At 35.9% G+C, this 19,922-nt stretch overlaps 1 protein-coding gene across 1 annotated transcript; it reads right to left on the reverse strand.

Moving 5' to 3' along the window:
* Window positions 1–10,592: 10,592 nt before the first annotated feature.
* On the reverse strand, window positions 10,593–18,188 carry LOC146997664 (general transcription factor II-I repeat domain-containing protein 2-like). The gene is made up of 2 exons (XM_085814374.1): window positions 17,141–18,188; window positions 10,593–10,618 (listed from the first exon to the last, which is right to left on the reverse strand). Exons 1-2 carry the CDS (start codon window positions 18,186–18,188, stop codon window positions 10,593–10,595), a joined length of 1,074 nt encoding a protein of 357 aa, XP_085670500.1.
* Window positions 18,189–19,922: the final 1,734 nt, after the last annotated feature.

A 19,922-nucleotide genomic window follows, 5' to 3' on the forward strand; every position in this document is an offset into this window, starting at 1 on the left:
AGCATTCATAAACTTGAAAAACCATGCACAGATTCCAAACCCGCAGTAGTAAGTATTAAAAAAGTATACTACTTGCGGGTGCGCTAGATATCGCATTTGCGGTCATGTGTTTTAGATATATACTAATATTTTATAATTTCTTTCCCTTGGGATAGTAAAATGGACTTGTAGAGCGAAAAGGTATTATCGGAACAAGAAACTCAAAAAAATATAGCATATGTAAATATGTATGTATAATAACATATGTAAAAGATCGGCTGACATGATCCGGTATGATTCGTGTAAACATGCTTGACTATAACATTTGTATAATCAAATGTTTAAATGTTTGTTCCAAAGATATTTAGGCCATTAAATTTTTCAAAAGTGCTCTTTTGTTCATTTGGGCCCACAAGCGGCCGAGCGGTAAAGTCGCTGAACACTGGTAGTTCGGTCCGAGGTTCGAATCCCGCGAACGGGCTGGCTGCATGTGTGTTTTCGTGGTTTTCCTCATGTGTAACAAGTATACGAGCCAGTTTCCCTTAGAAAGTCCTCCACGAAGGCATCCCTTCCCTTAGGCAGATAGCCCTCGAGGCTTTGCCATAATTAAATACATCAACATCAACATCTTTTGTTCATTTGCTTTCTAATACCTCCTTACTGCTCCTCGGACAGGTAATACCCACTAGATCTCTCACGTTATTGTCCCGTAAGTTGACAATAACGCCCACGATGGGAAACTTTGACCACACAGATTTGCAGATGCTGCTAAAAGTTTTGTAAGTACAAGAAATTTCTAGAAAAGCTCAGGCCGTATGTCGTAATTAACCAAGAAAATTTAAATAATTGTACCACACCAGTCCAACTAGATGAGGCGTATGATACTCTAGTAAAGAATATCACTCAGGCAGCAAGTGCTTCCTACAAAAGGAAAGCCATTCAAGTTGACAAACCATTGTCCTGGTGGAATCCCAGTCTCACAGCTCATAGAAGCAAAGTACGGGCCTTGAGGAGGCTGGCACAGGCAGAACAAGAAAAAGAAGTAAGATCCGTAAAAATGTTAAAGTACAGGAAAGAACGTGCTCTCTACAAAAAGCGCATACAGAAAACTGAACCTTGGAAAAAACATTGTTCCAATCTAAAAGAGACTTATGGCCCAGTGCAAAAAATCGCAACAGATAGAGTCTTTCGCCCAACTCAGCTGGTCGCAAAACTGGCACCAAGTGCCTCTAGCATATCAGATGTCCTCCTGTCAGTGCTCACCACTATCTTTCCCAAGGATGATGTAAGGGATGACTTTGATGAGCATGGGCAAACAAGATATAACTTTCGAAACTTTCTTTGGACCAGCAAAAAGCATGACCATCAGCTCCCTTCCATTCAGGAAATTACTAGAATAGTCAAAGGCCTCGTAAACAAGAAAGCTCCGGGACCGAATGGCATCGATAATATTATGATCAAATATATTCATCATGAGTTCCCTCATCTTTTTCATTCGTTATGTAGGGCTTGTTGGAAAATAGGACACTTTCCTAGGGCCATGAAGTGGGCAGAAGTAGCATTGTTCCACAAGCAAGGCAAAGATCCATCGGATCCGGGAGCATACAGACCAGTTAGTCTTCTCCCTTCCATTAGCAAGGTACTAGAGAAGGTCATCTTAGCGCGGCTCAACTACTTTCTTAAGATTAAAAATTACATCAACAAAAGTCAGTGTCGCGTTTGCTTACTAGAACTTTACTTCCACGAACGCCCTCTGGCGAAAGAGACTAAGAGCAGTCAGTTGAACGGCTGACGCGTCTAACAGATGTATAACGATAGACCGTCTCCGTATAAATTATGCTTGTAATCATTATAACTTGTAAATATTTTGTAGATATCTTTCATACGAATTAAAATTTCTTAAAAAGTTCATTACAAAATCGAAGTTCATTACAGAGACGGATACCGACAAGAAGGAAAGGCAAGCAGTTCAGGGCAGCCCTATTTAGAAGGTAAGTGAACTTTCACTTATCTATTTACTGATCAAAAAATTTTAATAGTACAAAGTTGATAAAATTTTTTAACATGGCGCCCGAACAGGGACTGCCAGTAACTGCTGTTTACCTAACTATTGAAACTGTCTAAATTGATATCAGTTATATAGATGATACATAAGCATAAATAATTAGTGAATGCTGATAGTTGTTGAATTGTTGAATATTAAACAATGACGGAATTCATCGATACATTGAAAAGGAAACGCGGCCACATAAGGGCTGCCGTTACAAAATTAATTGGCCGAATCGAAACTGAATTACCAAAAACAGAAGTGAATGCAGAGGAACTAGAAATTTCCTTAGAACTCTTAAATGAAAAATCGAACGAGTTAAAACAAATAGATGCCGATATAGAAAAATTGATAAACATAAAGGATCTAGACCAGGAATTAAACGGTTTTGACGAATATCGTGAAAGAATAACTACATTTAAATACAAAGCTAACAAAAAATTGAAAGAAATTAATTGTGTTACGAAGCACTGAACAGTTAAATGAGAGTATTAAAGAAAACCTTAAAATCGAAAGTCATAATGTGAAGCTTCCTAAACTTACGATTCCGAAGTTTTATGGCGAGAGCTGCGAATGGCTGACATTTTGGAACACTTTTTCATCAGCCATACACCAAAATAAAACGCTTGACGCTATAAGCAAATTTAATTATTTGAAATCCTTTTTGGGAGGCACTGCTTATAACACCATTGACGGTTTCGATTTAACCGAAGAAAATTACGAAACTTCAGTTAAACTCCTCACAGAAAGATTTGGAAATAAAGATGTACTGATCAACGCCCATATAGATAAATTACTGAAAATAAGACCTCTAAAGGATTCTAATGACATTCAAAATTTCCGTAAGTTATTCAATTATATACAGAAACATATTCGATGTCTTGAATCATTAAATATGACCTCAGAAACATATGGAGCTTTATTAACACCTATTTTGCTTAAAACATTGCCCGCAGATTTGGTTTTGGAGTATAATAAAACAGTTCGGAAATCAAATTACGATTTGAATCACCTAGTGGAATTTCTTTCTGAACAGTTAGTTGCGCGGGAACGTACATTCCAGACGGTCCAGCCAAAGGCGGCGCCGCAAAAGCATAACAAACTGAGTGAACCCAGACCTATTGCGAAACACACAGCTTCGGAGTTAACGAACGCAAGTTTGCGGGGGGGACAAACACCATGTGTTTTCTGCGACTCTTCTGATCACGAGTCTATAACGTGTAAACAAGCATCTTTATGGTCTATTGAGAAAAAAAGAGAGAAATGCAAAGTGAAAGGATTATGTTATCGCTGTTTACACCCACGGCATCTTAGTTTTCATTGCACTTCTAGAATAAGGTGTGAATTATGTAAACAACGACATGCCACTATAATGTGTTTTAAAAACCAAAACGGAGAAATTAAGGAAGAACAAACTGAAAATAAGGCCTTAACGAATAATTCATCCTATGAAAGTGTAATCTTGCAAACTTTAATTGTCAAAGTTTACGGAGATGGTGAAAGCAATTTTATACGAATAATTCTGGATACCGGAAGTAGCAGATCATATATCGGCACATTTCTTGCGGAGAAATTAAAACTAAAATCTTTAGGTCAGGAAAGTGTGACTCATGGGCTTTTTGGAGGGATAGAAAAAAGGGAAAATCACAAGTATCTGATTAAGTTGAATAATCCAGAAACAGGATTCACATGCGAAATGGAGGTTTTGAGCCAAAAAACCATATGCTCACATATTCCAAAATTGGAGGATAGGGAATGCTTAAAGAAATTAAGAGGTTACAAAATTTTTCCCAGTGATGTAACTAATGAGAATTCTTGTTTATTTTAAAAACACCCTAACGAAATACACATGCTTGTAGCAGCAGATTATGCCGGAAAACTCTTTACAGGGGAAATAAAACACGTAACGGAGAGTTTAGTAGCGATGAATACACACCTTGGTTGGACTATATTAGGGAGAACGAAGGTAAAGGGAAAGAATTTTAATGAAGTTCTTTTATCACTACACATTAGTGACAGAAAAATTTGTGACTTGTAGTCTCTTGATTCTATCGGAATAACTGAACCAGCTCTTTCGCAAACAAAACAAGAAATAGAAAAGGCTACAGAAAATTATTTTATCCGTACTTTAGAAAGAGATGACGCTGGAAGATATCAGGTGTCACTTCCATGGCTTCAAATTCATCCTGAGTTGCTAGATAATAGAATCCTTGCAGAAAAGCGTCTGAAGTCTTGCGTGAAAACCCTTCAGACAAAGAATTCCTCAGAAGCCTACGAAACTGTTTTAAAGGATTGGGTAGAAGAGGGAATAATTGAACCTATCGATATTTCGGAGGCAGAAAAGATCAAAGGGCATTATTTGCCACATAGAGCAGTGTTTCGGGAAAATTCGACCAGTGTTCGACGCATCTGCAAAGGAGAAAAATTCGGTATCTCTGAACGACTGCCTGGAAAATGGTCCTAATTATCTTGAATTGATCCCCAAAATTTTGACAAAATTTCGAGAGGGGAAGTATGGAGTAATTTCGGATATAAAAAGAGCATTTCTTCAGATAGGTGTGAATCCAGCTGATCGAGATTTTCTCCGGTTCCTATGGTGGGAGATAGGACAGCCTGAAAAACTGACTATATATCGGCACCGAAGGGTTGTATTCGGCGTAAACGCCAGCCCCTTTTTACTCGCTGCCACGATTAACTACCATTTGGAAAATGTACCAAAACATCATTAGGAAATAGCTTCAAAGCTAAAGAAAGCCATGTATGTGGATAACTGCATAGCGAGCGTGGAATCAATTGAAGAATTAAACTCATTTATCAAAGGATCTAGAGAAATAATGGCTACTGCAAAATTTGACCTAAGAGATTGGAAACATAACAGACTTAAAAATGAAACTTCAATTCTAAACCTTTCTGATAAAGATTATGAAGATGTTGTGTCAGTATTGGGATTGAAATGGGACTTGTTTGACGATACTTTGTCTTGTCACGTAAAATATGAAGAAAACCCTGTATTGAGCAAAAGATCTGTTCTTTCCGAATTGAGTAAAATCTTTGACCCAATTGGGTTTACTAGTCCAGTTACTCTCTTGCCTAAACTGATTCTGCAAGAGTGCTGAAAACAGAAAATTAACTGGGATACTAATCTGCCGAAAGATCTAGCAAGGAAATTTTTCACATGGTCATCTCAGTTAAAATATTTGAAAGACATCAAAATTCCTAGATTGCTTCCCAAAATAGACGAAAGTACCACTCTGCATGTATTTTCGGACGCAAGCAAGGACACGTATGCGACCTGCATTTTTCTTAGACACAGCGGTGAGAGTGGAGTCACTTGTCAATTGATACAATCTAAAGCAAGAGTTGCTCCGCTAAAAGCACTCACCATACCTCGACTAGAGATACTCGCTTGCACTATTGGAGCTAGGCTCTCTCATACAATAAGAGAAGACTTGAAACTAAAAGAGGTTCCAGTTTTTTACTGGACGGATTCCACAAATGCTCTCTTTTGGATAAAACAGAAAGAAAATTGGTCCACTTTTGTAGCCAATCGAGTAAATGAGATTCGAAAACTGAGTAACCCAGATCACTGGCATCACATTCCCGGAAAGTTTAATCCTTCGGATTTGCCATCACGCGGTTGCTCTGCAAAAGAATTGAGGAAATCCGAATGGTGGAAAGGACCAGATTGGATTTATCGACCTCCAGAAGAGTGGCCTATTGCAGATGGAGAACATCCTGACTTCGATATAGTAAATGGAGAGAGAAAACGAACTGTGGTTTCAGCCAGCAATAACACGAATACAGATAAATTTAACCTTTTTGACAATATTTCAAAATTCGAAAAGATCATAAAGGTCGTATCTTGGATCTTTAGATTTATTAAAATTGCTACAACACCACCATCTGAAAGAACTCATGGGAGAATTTCAGTCGAAGAACTAAAAGGAGCTGAAACAGTGGTTTTCCGACTCATCCAACGAGAATCTTTCGAAGGATTGAAAGATAAAAGAATACGTGCTCTAGAACCTATCATGGACTCCAATGGCCTTATAAAAGTGAAAACACGTATCTTTCAGAGAGACGATGATGCTGACTTTCGTTACCCAGTTTTACTTCCCTCAGAACATCCATTAATATTAAAACTGATCAAATCTGAACATGAAAGGCTAAGTCACGCTGGAGTACAATTCGTTATGTGCGCTTTGCGTGAAAAATATTGGATCATAAAGAGTAGGAAGACCGTACGCAAGGTTATCCCAAACTGTGTACGATGTCGAAGGTTCGACTCTGATTCATACAAGATTCCTCAAGCGCCACTACCTAAAGACAGAATAAAAGATGCTTTAATTTTTGAGATTATTGGTGTTGATCTGACGGGTCCCTTAATTTTAAAAGGAGGCCAAAAAACATGGATCGTCATTTTTACTTGCGCAATATATAGAGCGGTTCACTTAGAGCTAGTCTCATCTCTATCAACTGAAAGTTTCCTGCACGCGTTCAGGCGATTCATCGCTCGAAGGGATAGACCTGTCACTGTATACTCCGACAATGGAACCAATTTTGTTGGATCAAATTTGTTTAAGACCATAGATTGGAACTCTATCTTAGAAAATGCAACAGTTAAGAAAATTGAATGGAAATTTATTCCCCCTTCCTCGCCATGGTGGGGAGGGTGGTGGGAAAGATTAATTGGAGTACTAAAGAGAATTCTTCGAAAAGTACTAGGAAAATCTTCTCTGAACTACGAAGAATTGTTGACAATCATTTGTGATTGCGAGAGCATTATGAACAACCGTCCTCTCACGTATTTGTCAGAAGACGTAAAGGATTTAAGAGCTTTCACCCCAGCAATGTTTCTAACAGAAATTCAAGAGACTGGAGTTCCTGAATTAGATCTTTTGGATTCTAAATCCATCAATAAAAGATACCTTTACAGAGCCAAATTGAGAAAAGAATTACGAAAAAAATTTCGATCAGAATATTTAGGGCAATTAAAACAAAGCTCAAAATTCATCCGCGAACCATCTTCTGTGAAAGTTGGTGATCTTGTAATTGTGTCCAACAACGAAAAAAGGATAAACTGGCCCTTAGCTAGAATCCTGGAAATTTTTCCATCCCACGACGGACACATTAGATTAGTGAAACTGAAAACTGCACAAGGGGAGATTATAAGACCTACTAAGAACATCATACCTCTTGAACTCAACTTTTCACCTGAGTCAGATATGCTAGTGAGGTACAGAACTCGACGTATGACGAAATCTCAAAAGACTTGAACTACAGGTCAGTTGAGGTCCATCCTCTGCTGATACTGGACCTCAAGGTGGGAATGTCGCGTTTGCTTACTAGAACTTTACTTCCACGAACGCCCTCTGGCGAAAGAGACTAAGAGTAGTCAGTTGTTGAACGGCTGACGCGTCTAACAGATGTATAACGATAGACCGTCTCCGTATAAATTATGCTTGTAATCATTATAACTTGTAAATATTTTGTAGATATCTTTCATACGAATTAAAATTTCTTAAAAAGTTTATAGCTGTGTTTCGCAGTGAATCAAAGTTCATTACAGAGACGGATACCGACAAGAAGGAAAGGCAAGCAGTTCAGGGCAGCCCTATTTAGAAGGTAAGTGAACTTTCACTTATCTATTTACTGATCAAAGTTTTAATAGTACAAAGTTGATAAAATTTTTAACAGTTTGGTTTCTGTGAGGGGAAGTCTACGGAGGGGGCACTTAAGAACCTTCTGGAGAATATCGAAGCCAACAGGAACAATGACAGATACACAATAGTAGTGGCAATGGATATCAAAGGGGCATTCGATTCGTTATGGCGGCCAGACGTAGTTAAATGCCTGGATAATGCACAAATCCCTATTGAAATAATCAAGCTCTTGCGAAGTTATCTGCAAGATAGAGGAGTACAGGTTACCACGAATAAAGGGGTTATCAATTACCAACTGCAAAGAGGATGCCCCCAAGGTTCCTGCTTGGGAATCACGTTATGGAATTTGGTGGATAACACAGCCTTTACTCTGTTTGATAATAATCCAAAGGTGAATATACAAGCCTTCGCAGATGATTTTCTTCAAGTCATTACTAGCAGGAAAGACGTGGTACAAAAGGCGCAAAAGGCAGTCGACGACTTTGCAGCCTGGGCCAAGAGTCACAAACTGATCATCTCTGCAACGAAGACCCAATTGCTCTACATAGGTAGGAAAGGTATTCCAAAAAGAAATCCGTCCATTAAAATGAACGGTATACCGATCAAATGCGTGCCCAGTCTGAAGTACTTAGGACTGACTTTTAATAATAAATTATCTTGGATTCCACACCTGAAGGAGGTGAAACAGAAAATAAACAGCCTTACAAATAACATGCTCAAAACAGCAAGAATATAGTGGGGAACGCCAGCCAATATTCTGAGAAGTTGGTATCGTACTATATCCGAGAGGATTATCTTGTATGGTGCAGCAATTTGGGGGAAAAATATCTCCTCACATATGAGTAAACTATTGCTCACAATATAAAGAATGCAATTATTACTGATATGCAGAGGGTACAGAACCACTTCTACAACAGCTCTTCAAGTGCTTGCTGGTATACCACCATTAGACTTACAAGCAGAACGGGAATCCCTATTGGCAAGAGTGCTGAGACTAGATGAGAATTCAACATTATGGAATCAGAACTATTATCACACAGACTATGAAAAGCACAAACCAGTTCTTTTAGGGCACCCCGCAGACATAGACTTGTCCGATAGCATCCAACTTGTGTACGCATCTTCAAAAAAGAACAGCTTCAGCCTCTACACGGATGGATCCAAAACGGAGCGAGGCGCCGGTAGTGCATTTTGCGCTTTACAAGGGGAGACTATTATTAAAACATGGAAAAGAAGACTAGATATTAGAAATACAGTCTTTCAGACAGAGGTTGCAGCGCTAAAAGCAGCAATTAAATTTGCAGTTTATTCACTTAGAGCAACAATCTTCAGTGACTCGGCCTCTAGCCTGGCAGCGATTAGAGGAAATAAAAGCAAGAGCTCTTATGTACAAGAGCTCAAAAAAATTCTTTTGCATTGCCCTCCCTCCTTACGTCCACACTTGGTCTGGGTCCCAGCTCATGTGGGCATCACAGGCAATGAAAAGGCAGATCAGCTTGCCAAATCGACAGCAAATGATAAAAGCCTGAGAGAATATCCTGTGAAACTCCCAACCTCTTATCTTAAGAGAAGTTATCAGGTTCAATGTTCCGTCTTACTTTCTTTGGGAACATGCACAGACCTGACTCGGAACAGGGAGCTTACTAAAGCTATGTTCAATAACTGTGGGAAGTATACAAGATACACAGGAAGGGTATACAAAACCCTTTATTTTTCACTCTTTACAATAATTTCCGTACTTCGGAATACAGAGACCAACTACTTGTGGTCTGAACGTAAGAATATAAAATGTAACTAAACTCTAACTTAAATTTGGAATAATCAACAAGGGCCTACGTGTAAGATTGGCCGGATATTAACAGGAAGCCGTATGTAGTACAGAGAACTGTTAACACTACAATACGTTTAAAATTATCACGAGGATTAAACCTCTGGCCTGGAAGGCAAACAGCAACCGAGTAAAACTTCTAAGGCAAGCGGCCTGCTTCTACTAACTCCTTCCTCTCTCTCGCTTGGTAAAAAGCCACAACTTAAGTACTTGGCGTTCGCCAGACAAATTTTGCATAAATAAGTTAACGCTTTTAATTCTGGCGGGAAGTAGAAAATAAGAAGTGATAGTAAAGATTTAAAATAAAATAAACGTTAGTAAAACTTAAGATCCTTACAAAGTACTCTTGAAAATTTATTATGCCAGTGGCAGGAAAGGTGGGACTGAGCACCCACGGGTAGAAGGACCTACTCTTTTTTTCCAAAAGTGGGAACTGTAGCAAAAGTCACGAACGGTGCACAGACCCACTTTTTTTCTGGACATGGACCATTCCCTACCTATTTAAAGAGGTTCCACTTAAGCGGAACAGAATTCTGTGAATGTGGAGAGGTAGGTGATCCAGATCACTATCTCTTCCATTGTGCATCCACCAAACCTTATCACCTGAGGAGACCAAGTGATTTATTTTGGCCACAATGGGCAGAAACAATCTGCAAGAATAGTATTGCTAAACGCAAATTGAATGAGGTATTAAAGTACTGTGCACAGAGTCATGCAGGTATAAACAGAGCGAACAGTTCAGAATAATTGACAATTACTGCACACATCTGTACCTTGTACGCTCACAATTAAAGGATCATCTTAGGGTAAAGACTTCCTTGTGAATGACATAACATTAGCTTTATTACCATTGCAGAACCTTGAACTGTTCAATGCTTGTGTGATTTAACCACATTGGTGCATAGATTCTTAATTTTTCATTGTACACATCTTTGTGACTTTTAGATTACCCTACAATTAATAAGTCTCATAACTGAAAGAATCATTAAAACGTATTGTAAAAATTACTAGTTATATAACTGTATCATTGTTGAATTGTTTCTATTCCATCATTGGCAGAATTATATTTATTTATTTACTCAGCATAGATGGAGGCATAACCTATTGTTACCAAAAAAAAAAAAAGATTAGAGTACAGAATATAAATTGGATTATGTTTTATGCTTGAAATATCAATGTTTAAATCATGTTGTTGGTAGTTCCACTGTATTTGCTAACTAGGAATGGTTTTGAAAAGTGTATTGTAACCTAACCTTAGTATATTTCATTTATAGTATTATCTTTGGGTACCTGCATCAATAATGAATAACAGTGTATGGTTTGATTAACATTGTATTTTATTTCTTAATTTTGCAATAATATGGCTAACTAGTACAGTGTGAATTGTAATCAAGATATAGAGCTACTGTATTTACAGTAATTGTTCAGTATATCTGTATAAGTAGTAGTATGAGTTTATGCGACTCTAATGCTTATATATTTTGTAAATTTTGTACATATATATAATAGAATCACAATTTATTGTACCCAATGTAAAATGCAATTCTAGCCGAGTTTGTACTTTTGTAGCTTATAGTACTAGAGTGTAAAGTTTCGTAGGCATTGTATTGTACTCGAAATTGTGCGATAGAAAAATGATCTAATATTATCGTATTATATTAATAACCAAGTTTACTATGTCTTGCATTTATATAGGATATTCTATGTCTTGCATTAATATATTCTTCTATGTCTTGCATTTATATATGATATTGTTACAATGTATAGTACTCAGTGTAAAATGTAGTGTGGTCTAGTGTAAAACATTGAAGTAGTATTGTAGTGTAAAGGAATTATAGCAACATTGCCCATGTTAAAGTAGTGTAGTATAGTTAGCAGCGTAGTAGTTAAAATAGAACTTGAGTTAACAACCAGGCAGTTATAGATACTAAAAACCTATGTAAAATAATGAGTGATTATGAAACCTAAGATTTTAAAATAATAAATGCTGTCGGATCAGCGAGTCATGATTAGACAGCATCTGCCAAGTGGAAACAAATACCGTAAGGCTTACTATAGTTAAGGGCGGCAGTCCACTTGAGCAGCGTTCAGCAGTCCTATATACAAAATTTCAAGGTTCTGAGGCTACTCGTTTTTCAGTTATGCGAGATACGTACGTACGCACGTACGTACATACGTTCGTACAGACGCCACGAAAAATTCTCTTCAGAATTAACTTTAAAGCAGTTTTATAATTTTTTTGGATGAAACGAGTCTTTTATTCTGTCCTTACGTACAGATATCACGCAAAAACGTGGTTAAATTGCATTCGATGGCGGTCAAAATGGATATTTTCTTTAAAATATGCTGCCTGAAACTTTTCGCGATTACAATACTTCCTTTTTACTTCGTACAAGGAAGTAATAATGAAGATTTATGGAAAATAATTTAACGTTTTTAGAAAATCTACTAATAAATGAAACAAAGAAGACATAAATATTACGAAACTCGTCAGGAGATATTAGGATTACAAAGATATCGATTACACGGAAAAGTGCGAAAATTTTTTATAGCGAAATTTTATTTTAATGCAAAAAGCTTGGAGCTTCATTTTAGTTAATACGGAAATAAGTTTTATATAATAGTTTTTAAAAAAATCCCTTTTTTATTCCCTTTCAAAACTATTCAGAGAAACTTAAGCACATGGAAATGAGCAACAATATTTAACTTATTTCACTATTAAAATAAAAGGTACTTTTAATTTGAAATGGACCGAACAGAGCATTAATTATAAATTGACTTAGATTTTTCGATTTAAAAGATGTCTCAGAAGCTAAAAGATCATGTCATATTTGAGAAAGTATTTTAGGAAGAAGCTCTATAAATAGAAAAGAAATAATGCATAATTTTAATAGCCTCGTGTAGTTAATATATGAGATTAGTAGGGGTAGGCAACCTTTTTTACTAAAAGGACATTTTTCATAAATACAAGCGTACTAGCGCTACCATGGACTGGCTATAATAATGCATATAATAAAAGCAAATATACTACTGTTATATCAAGAAAAGTTAACCTGAATCAAATTAACCAAAATAGAGTTGATTATATCAAAATACAGCAGACAGTAATAATTGCAATTTTCTAACAGTTTGCTTCGCTATTTCGAAAATGTTTATGAAAAAATAATCTAACCAAGACAAAAAAAAAAGTGTAAATTGTTGTTGTTGTACAATGAAATAATTTGTTGATGCACTAATCAGCTAAATTGAAATTATTTTCCTAATAGCAACCATTGCAAATGCAATATTGTCTGTGTCTTTTCTTTATCTTTTAATATGAAGAGAAGAATATGTACTCTGCTTACAGCTCGAAATACAAATTCATAACATGATAAGTTTATGGACGAACAGAGGTTATAGATGTAAAGTGTAGCACGCCGTGGTTGGGCACAGTATAAGAGAGTAATGAATGGAAAGAGAATATTGTTCACTATAGGCTGAATAAGATGTTTCTAGCAAACGAAAATCGGTTCATCTAGTAATGTAGTGTAATCTCATGGAGGTAAGAAAGGAAGGAGGGGGCCGACCGCGCATTGCGAGTGAAGCACTGCTCTGAGGCTTCAGTCTCCAGATGGGGTGTTTTTAGTTTACATTCAGAAGCTCACTTGACAGTGCTCTGATAGTATTTCGACACACGACAGTTCCATACAAATCGAAAAACGAGACTTTTTCGCATAAAAGAAACATTCATTGCGTGATGAATAATAGCAATTTGTATAGTTTCGTGATATTTACGCAAAAGTGGCATCTCGGTTATTTTTCGATAACTAACAACAGCGATTTTGATTATGAATTTGTTTTATAAAATTCTAAGCTGTTGAACTACAAAAATATAGATTTTAGCAAAAATGTTATGCTTAAAGAATGAAAAATACCTTACTGGTGCCTTTATAATTGTACAAGTCTTTCGATACCGTTAACAAAGTATTCGCTAGTTCATGTTCCAAACGCATAGTGAATGCACAGAAATTAAAAGATTTGCACATGCCGAAAATGAAAAATATGTATGGGTGTTTATGCATTTGCCTTGCAAAAAGCATGTATCTGCCTGCAAAAAAAATACGTAAGTACTTTACGTATTTTGTTGCAGGCAGATACGTAAATACTTGTTACGTTGTTGAATTACTTATAAATGTATTTGAATTGAAGGATTTATTCATTCATAAACTCCTGTGAAAGTTACTGCGAAGAAATCTAATTATTAAATATATCTAGATTTATAATGATTATACATATTATCTAAATATATAATAACCTTAACACTGAATTGTAAACATAATTTGAAATCCTATTGACAAATACGTTTATAGAATTATTTAAGCAAGAACTGTTCGTACTGGAAAGCAATCTTTTAAAAGGTAGTTATTATAAAGCAAAGTCTATGAGATGTGTACTTAAGGAAGTAATAAAGAAGAGTTTTAGAATATGTATTGTTGAAATTTAGAGTAAAAAATGTCTAAGTATAACTAAAAGAATTTATATTAAATAATATTTTTTAAAAAATCCCTTTTTTATTCTCTTTCAAAAATATTCAGCTCTTAATTTGAAATGGACCGAATAGAGCATTAATTATAAATTGACTTAGATTTTTCGATTTACAAGATGCCTCACAAGCTAAAAAATCATGTCATATTTTAGAAAGTATTTTAGAAAGAAGCTCTATAAATAGAAAAGAAATAATGCATAATTTTAATATCAATAATACAATAAACTTTGATCTTAATTTTGCAATCCTTAACCGAATAAAATCGAATTACCTTAAATTTTCTTTCTAATGTAATTAACGAAAACTTTTAAAAATATTTCATTCAAATTAAACCGTTCTGAGGTATAGCATTTAATTCCGTTCAGAATGAAATGTTGTTTAAAAATACTCACATACTTAGGACTCTGAAATATTGTAGAAGAAGAAAATATATACGCTTGTATGTATATTTACGACGTAATTAAAAAATATTTACACCCGATCGTGTCAAAACCCATTCATCTCAATTCATCTCAGTGTATGCGGAAAACCGGTTAGGGCCTCTCCTTCGTACTTCCTACCTCCATGGCCAGAACAGATGCTAAAATTATGCAACGTGAATAGAGGCCGTATTTTTAAACATCCATTACGATCAAGGTCAATCCTTATAAGCAGGAACAATATATTTTACATATATATATATATTATATGTAAGATATAACAAAACATGATAGATGTTTAAAATGTAATTGATGATCTCAAAATTAACATTCTAAATTTGATGATCTACCCCTAAATTCATCTCACAGGTTCCAGACTTTTCTATCTTACGTAACGTTTTAATGCAGATGCCTCTTGTCCAATCAAATTAATTGTAAACCAGAACTGTGAACTGAAACTTTTCCGACTCCCACCCTTCTTCCTCTGAAGTTCTATGATACTCTGCCCTTTTCCGCGTTAGCTCTCCTGCTGGTAAGATGCTTTTCATCCATGCTGCTGCCGCTTACTTGCTTAAGATGACGTCGTGCTTCGAAATGGGAGTTATTCTATTCAAATATTATTAAGAAATATCTTGTCAGAAAAAGGATTATTTGATATGCATGGAAAAAATAAAAACTGTGATTTTTCAAGACATGCTGTACTAAATTGCGTCATCATGCTTTCCACTCTGCCACCTTCAAGCCACTACGGTCTTCTCGGTCATCTACACAGTATCGTAAGCTGTTAGGAGGTCCACTGCTTTCATCTACGCATTTGAAATCATTACATATATATAAATTCTTATTTCAGAATCCGCGAACTTTTCAGATAACCCAATAAAATCTCTTAATTTTTCATATACACGAGGAAACTTTCATTTTTATGAAAAATAAAGAAAATGTGTATGATCATGTTGACGAATCCATATACCTTATTTGTGATAGTATCTTCTTCCTTCAATGACCCATAAATCACTCCTAGTGGATGCTTCAGTACACGATGCCCAAGGTTACCAGACAGAAATCACGTATTTGACACTGATGTTAAGTCCTTATCACATATGCTTCCGCTACGCAGGACTGGACGTCAAAAGGGACATTTCTCAGAACCCGCACATTTCCAAGAAACCTACATAGCTAGGTTACCATTTTCACTTATGAAACAGACTTGAACAACAAGCAGTAATCGATTACCGCTCAGATTGGAATCGCGTGATCCTTCAGAAGCAGAACTTTCGTCTAATTCGCTGATCTCTACGCAGGACAGAGCTGCAGACGTAACGTTTTCGGCGAAGTTTCAAAATATTCCACGTAGCCGGGACATCGTTTCCGTAGCAAGGCGGGACTTCGCTTCCAGCGGAGCTATTTCTTCTAAAAATCCTCCTGTTTAAACTAATGCTACCAGAAATCTCGTTTCTCAGAAAAGTTCCCGTCTAGCGGTGACCGTTGCTAGATGTAATAATCCCTTTATACACCACAGCGACGGAAAAACATCAATTGTAAACAGGAGACAACTCATGCAACTGATTTTGAAAGAAAAGGATCTTGCTTCGGAATACCGTTACAAAAGCAGCCGGTATAGGAACATTCAGCATAATTTAAGCACACAGATTAACAGTTGTCTTCAAGCTTTTCAAATTTTGATAGATTTGGATGACTTGGAAGGGGGCAAGTATGTTAAAACATTCTTCTAGGACAGGGGTCTCCAAACTACGGCCCGAGGGCCACATCCGGCCCGCGGACAGATTTTGTCCGGCCCGCGGAAAGCTAGCATACTTGAAAACTCCTTTTAGAGAACATATTTTTTATAGCAAATTAAATTTAGTTTACTGAAGTATTCTAATTTTATGTTGAATAATTATTAATATGACATCTATATTGATATGGTCATGGGCTAACTACTCATAACATTGTTGTAGGCTTATTGTTATTTTTTTTTGTGATAAGTTGGATAAAGAAACACAGAATTGTAATGAGTAAAGACATGTATAATATGCAGAAAATTTAACTTCAGTACATAATAACTAACAAATTATTGAAATGAATCCAACTAACATTTTATACATTTTAAATAAAAACATAACTTATAACAAGCATAATGACATATGAAATACTAATGAGATTTATGTAATTGAGATTTTCCACTGACAATAGTTTGTAGCTGTGGACTAATTTTACTTGTACCAATTATTAAAATAGATTTAAGATGCTCATCAGTTGATTTAGATCTGTAAACATTTTTTGTGTACTTCATTTTGGAGAAGGTCTTCTCACACAAATAAGTAGTACCAAAAACAGAAAACAGCCCACGAGCAAATTTATGCAAATTATCAAATTGTGTCAGTGGAAGACTCTTATAAAATTCCAACAAAGATGAGTTTTGATATTTGTTCTTAATTATATCAATGCACTGTAGATCAATCATTTCCATTTGAAGTTCCGGGGCTAGGGTTTAAATGTCAGTATCAAAAGGATTCTGAAAAATCTTAATTTGATTCGCAATGGCATCAAAGTCCGAGAAACGAGTATCAAAATTTACTTTCAAAGCACTCAAAGTTTCGATTGCAAAATCGATAGGAAACTCAGTCTCAGTGGTGTGGCTGAATATTTCACATGTTTTAAAATGTGAAAAACATTTACTTCGTAGTTGTGATTGAAACAGTATCAGTTTCTTCCGGAATGATTTGATATTAGTGTATAAATCAGGAAGATGCTGGTTTTCTCCTTGCAATCTCAAATTCAGTTCGTTCACATGTTTTGTCAAATCAGCATAGAATGCTAACTTCCACAGCCATGCGTTGTTTTGTAATTCAGTAAGAGGGCGATGCTTTTCATTCAAAAAAATTTCGATCACTGCTCGAAGTTCAAAAAAGCGCTGAAGGACTTTCCCACAACTAAGCCAACGTACGGCAGTATGATAAGGTAAGTCATTTTCTCCAATCTCTTCAATAAATTGTCGGAATTGTCGGTGATTCAACCCAAAAGATCTAACAAAATTAACAGTTGATATGACTGGTTTCAGAACTTCAGACATATCCAAACATTTTCCGCACAAGGACTGTTGATGAATGATACAATGTAAGACTAATGGTTTTGAACCACCGTCATTTTCTACAGCCTTTGACACAAGAGCGACCACTCCTTTATCTTTCCCACTCATGTTTTTGCCTCCATCAGTTGTAATACATTTCAAGTTTTTCCATCGAAGGTTCTTTTGATTAATGGCCATTTCAACTCCTTTAAAAATATCTGTACCAGTAGTTGTGCCATGAATACTATACATATCAAGAAGTTCTTCATGCACTTCATAGCTTTTATCTACTCCTCGAATATAAATCAACACCTGAGCAGTATCTGACACATCCGTTGACTCATCCAAGGCCAAAGAAAACCACTCAACATGTCCATTTTTGTCGAACAGTTGAGAGGATATATTTTCAGCAATGTTTTCTACCCTTCGAGCCACAGTGTTTGCTGACATACTGACAGTTTTTAATAAATTTACCTTTTCAGGGCATATTTCTTCGGCTACTGCAATTATGCATTCTTTGATCATTTCTCCATCGGTGAATGGTTTTCCACGTTTTGCAATTTCAAGAGCCACACGAAAGCTGGCACAAGTTGCAGCCTCTTGTTCAGTTTTGAGTTTTGTAAATGAAGATTGCTGCGATTTCAATCCGCGTTTCATAGCTTCGAATTTTTCTGTCCGCAAACTCCCTGTATATTTTGAGTAATTTCGAAAATGTTTTGTTTCATAATGACGTTTAATGTTATATTCTTTGAGAACGGCTATGCTTTCATTGCAAATCAAACATAGCGCCTTGTTACTGGACTCAATTACGAAATACTGAATGTTCCACTGATCTTTGAATTTTCTGCATTCACTATCAATTTTTCGCTTCTTTTCCATACTACTAAATCACACACAAAAGCAACAATTCAAATCAAAATACTGTTACAAAGATGTCTTAAACTTAAACACGCACAAACACGTTTTAAGGAGGTATGCACTATTTTATTCCACAACAGTGTCATAGGAACTGACTTCTGTACGTGCTATTAGCGCCATCTGTTAGTGATGGAAGGTACTACCTATTTCCGCTTGTGGCCTCCAGATGTCGTGTCACGTTACTCCTCATGGCTCGTACTCTACGACTAATCTAGAAATTACAGATAATGACAGGAAAATTAATAATATGCAGTGCTGCCGTTTTGCGGACTTTAGTCCGATTTGCAGCCTTTTTTAAACGTTGCGTACTTTTTCGGACTTTTTTATTCATCAGTGGACTATTTCACTTTTTACCACCGGCAACAATGATAATATGGTTTTGGCCCTCGGAACTTACTGGAGTAATCAGTATGGCCCTAAGGCTGGAAAGTTTGGAGACCCCTGTTCTAGGATAAAATGGGAAAATGCAGTTTGAAAGTATGAGGAGTACAAATAAAATGAAAACCCTGTTAATTATCAACCTTTTAAATAAATAAAAAGCTTTTTAAGGTGCAATAAATATCCACTGTAAATTATATCAGCTGAATTCAGATCTCATTAATAAGATGCTTTAAATGAATCTTAAAAGATTTCGATTAATCCCTTACATATCACTCCGCAAAAAGGAAATTCCTAACATCTTGAAAAACGATTCCGCCAATAATATAGTACAATAAAATGGGTGTCACCCCAACATTAAAAATTTCACTTCTATTACCAATGTCAAAAGAGAGCAACTGACAATTTATTGACGGTAAATAAAAAAATAAAAATAAAAAAAAAAAAAAGAGAGAGAGAAATAAAGAAAACATGAAATGTTTCAGATTTTAAATTATGTCCAAAAGGGCTTTTTTTAAACATTTTGTCTGTTACCTTTATTTATTAAATATCACGTTCTTCGCAATTAAGCCAGAAAATTCAGTTCAAGAGCAATATCGTAAAATAGTTTTAAATTGAGCATATCTTTAGATCTATCTCACGCGCTGGGGATAAAAATGTTTTTTTCTGTACAACATTGCCATTGCTCACTTTGAAATCCTCGAGTTTGTTGATCAAAAATTCATTAAAGTTTTACAAAATATAAAATCGATAATAAAACAAAGTCCAAATTTCAAATTTGGGCTTCCACATGCCCATATTCGCAGTAGTATTACATCATTCAAAATTTCGATGCCTCTATGTACCGTTGTTTTATCACAATGCGAGAAATATACATACAGTTATGCAGATTTTTCATTATTTAATTTCTTCAAATACAATGCAGGACTCTAACATTTGGTGGCAATAGTTTGACAAGTGAAACGGACATTTATAGCGAACCAACGCAAAATCGCAAAACGAAAACAATAATCCTTCAGGGACAAAGCCCCTTTGTAGTAATAAATTCAATTACTTCCTTAAAACACACATTTCAACTGCAATATTACATTCATT

Source organism: Stegodyphus dumicola, chromosome 4 (assembly GCF_044657685.1).
Source record: "Stegodyphus dumicola isolate Sdum_Otavi_A_Nest chromosome 4, ASM4465768v1".
Lineage (NCBI taxonomy): Eukaryota > Metazoa > Arthropoda > Arachnida > Araneae > Eresidae > Stegodyphus > Stegodyphus dumicola.

Bases quoted from the DNA above. Each gene is read 5' to 3' on its own strand.
- LOC146997664 (XM_085814374.1), bottom strand. From the start codon at position 18,188: ATGAAACGCGGATTGAAATCGCAGCAATCTTCATTTACAAAACTCAAA. The intron at 10,619-17,140 runs GTAAATGTTTTT...TGGTAACAATAG, and splicing joins GTTTCAATCACAACTACGAA to GTTATGCCTCCATCTATGCT.